Here is a 2,085-nt window from a genome sequence, read left to right as displayed (position 1 = left end):
TGCCCTGCGCCAGCAGCGGTCTGTCCGGGGCGCTTGTTGTCACAGATGTGCCTCCAGCCTGCTGGGACCGGAGGGCTCCAGCTGCAGGACACGGCATGCAGCAGGGATGGGGTTGCTCTGCATTGACCGGTGAGCCCTACTTTGCTAGTGTGGACTTTCCTCCTCCTCCTCTTCCCTAAAGGATGCTAGTTGCCTGCCCAAAAGGCACTGCTCATGCAGCCTCCTAGAGTGCAATGGCGAAGGGTCTGCAGGCCTCCTCGTGGACCATGCTGCTGCTGTTCTGCGCCATCCAGGAGCTGGGGGCCTGGGCCATGCACACTCCAGTGGAGGGCCCTGGCCTGGGGCAGCCAGGGGACCCCGCACTGATGGCCGGTGGGCGAGTGAAGCGTGGCTGGGTCTGGAATCAATTCTTTGTGGTGGAGGAGTACACGGGCACGGAACCGCTGTACGTGGGGAAGGTAAGGCAACCCTGTGTCTCTGTGGGATGACCAAGCCAGCAGCAGAGCAGGGCGTGCTGGCTGCGCAGTCAAGCCTGGCCGGGCAAAGAGCACCTGCATGAAGCTTGTCCATGGGGACTGGTTAGGGGAGTGCTTGATGGCAGGAGCCCAGTCCCTGCGAGGGGGTGGGGAGGTTAGTCCCGGGGACTCTAGGACAGGAGCACACCCAGATTCACATCTGTGTTCCTCCAGCCATGTGCTGGGCTCCGTGGTGTTTGGGATGGATGCAGGAGGAGGTGCCGCTCTGGCTGTCGTGGGGGCAGTGGGGAAGGCTCAGCTCCTCGGTGTGGGAGGACCTGCTGGGCTGGAGCAGGTGTGCAGACCGGGCTGGGCTGGTGTCTGCTTCCACTGGTCCCTGCCATGTCTGGGGAGCTGAAGTGCTGCTGTAGTGCCACGGGCCTCCCTGCCCCAGCAGTCACTGCCGTAGGTGCAGCCCTGGCTTCCTGGGGGTGGCGCGCCCCTGGTCCTGCAGCCCTTTCAGCATGCGGATAACACGCTGGTTTCGTGGCCCCTCGCTGTGGCTCCCTCCTGGCCCTGGAAGGACTGTGCTCTTGTGGGACCTGCAGGCTACAGTGGCTGTTTTCTCGATAACTCTCTCTGCAGTCTGGGGCTGGCAGAGGAGGTGACCCACTAGCTCTGGCATGGGAATCCTGCTCAGAATCCTCTGAGACTTACGTATCTCAGGCTGGTCTGCACAGCGTGGAGTGGAAGGGGCTTGGTGTGGGTGTGAAGGTCTTGGAGGGACCCTGAGGGCCAGCACTGCTGACAGAAGTGTCCTGGGGCTTGCCAGAAGCTGTGCCCATCAGGCCTGTACTGCGGGCACTCGCTGCACTGTGTTACTCTGCTGCTCCCCAGGCCAAACCCTTGATGGGCTCTGCACTGGCAGGGGCACCAGTGGATGTCCAGGGAGAGGCACCCGAGGTTTTCCGGCTTGGTGTGACCAGAGCAGGATAGCTGTCACTGGAGCACGCAGGTCTCCCCGTGCAGGAAGAGCCCTGATCTCTCTCTGTCAGGCTCCCTTCTCTGCAAGGGGGTGGCTCCTTGTGCTGTCCTGGTTCTTGCCATTACTTGCTCACCCTGAGGAGAGGAGTGTTGCCAGGAGCTGCTGGCAGGTAACAGTGCCTTGCTGGGCAGGACTGGGTCTGTCCTTGGGAATTTGCTGCTTCCCTGGTGTGTGGCTGCCTGGGGCATGGGGAGGCTGGACACAGACCTCTGCTCCCTTCACTCCTGGTGTCCTGAGGCTGAAGGAGCGTTTTGCCTTGGGCTTTGTCCTTTTCTGGGAGCTGTGGGGAAGCTGTCCTGTGGCTTCCGCATGTCGGCAGGATGTTATTTGTGTACTGATGAAGGCAGTGCTAGCTGTGGGGACCAGTCAGAGGGCTGCAAGCCAGCTAGAGCTGCCCCTGTGAGGGCACGGGCTCAAAGGAACATGCCCAAGAGCTCATGCAGCAGGGCTGTGTGATGGCCTCAGCTTTCTGGTCATGAGTCTGGAGGAGGCTTGAAAATGGGCTTCCTGGCTAGGGGCCAGATGGGATTTCAGTGGTGATTTGTGTCCATTTCAGCAGACACTCGAAAGCCGCACTCCTCCGCC

General features: G+C 61.5%; 1 protein-coding gene across 1 annotated transcript in view; it reads left to right on the top strand.

The window, feature by feature from the left end:
• Positions 1 to 233: 233 nt before the first annotated feature.
• Positions 234 to 2,085, top strand: part of LOC104488939 (cadherin-22-like) — a gene marked incomplete at its 3' end in the record, with an annotated part of 37,420 nt that continues 35,568 nt past the window's right edge. Inside the window, exon 1 of the mRNA XM_010131044.1 lies at positions 234 to 458. Coding sequence (XP_010129346.1) covers positions 234 to 458 — 225 coding nt within the window. The remainder of the gene's footprint in view (positions 459 to 2,085) is intronic.

The sequence above is a fragment of the Buceros rhinoceros genome, unplaced genomic scaffold (genome assembly GCF_000710305.1).
Source record: "Buceros rhinoceros silvestris isolate BGI_N320 unplaced genomic scaffold, ASM71030v1 scaffold9722, whole genome shotgun sequence".
Classification (NCBI taxonomy): domain Eukaryota; kingdom Metazoa; phylum Chordata; class Aves; order Bucerotiformes; family Bucerotidae; genus Buceros; species Buceros rhinoceros.
This window is presented reverse-complemented; position numbering and strand designations above follow the sequence as displayed.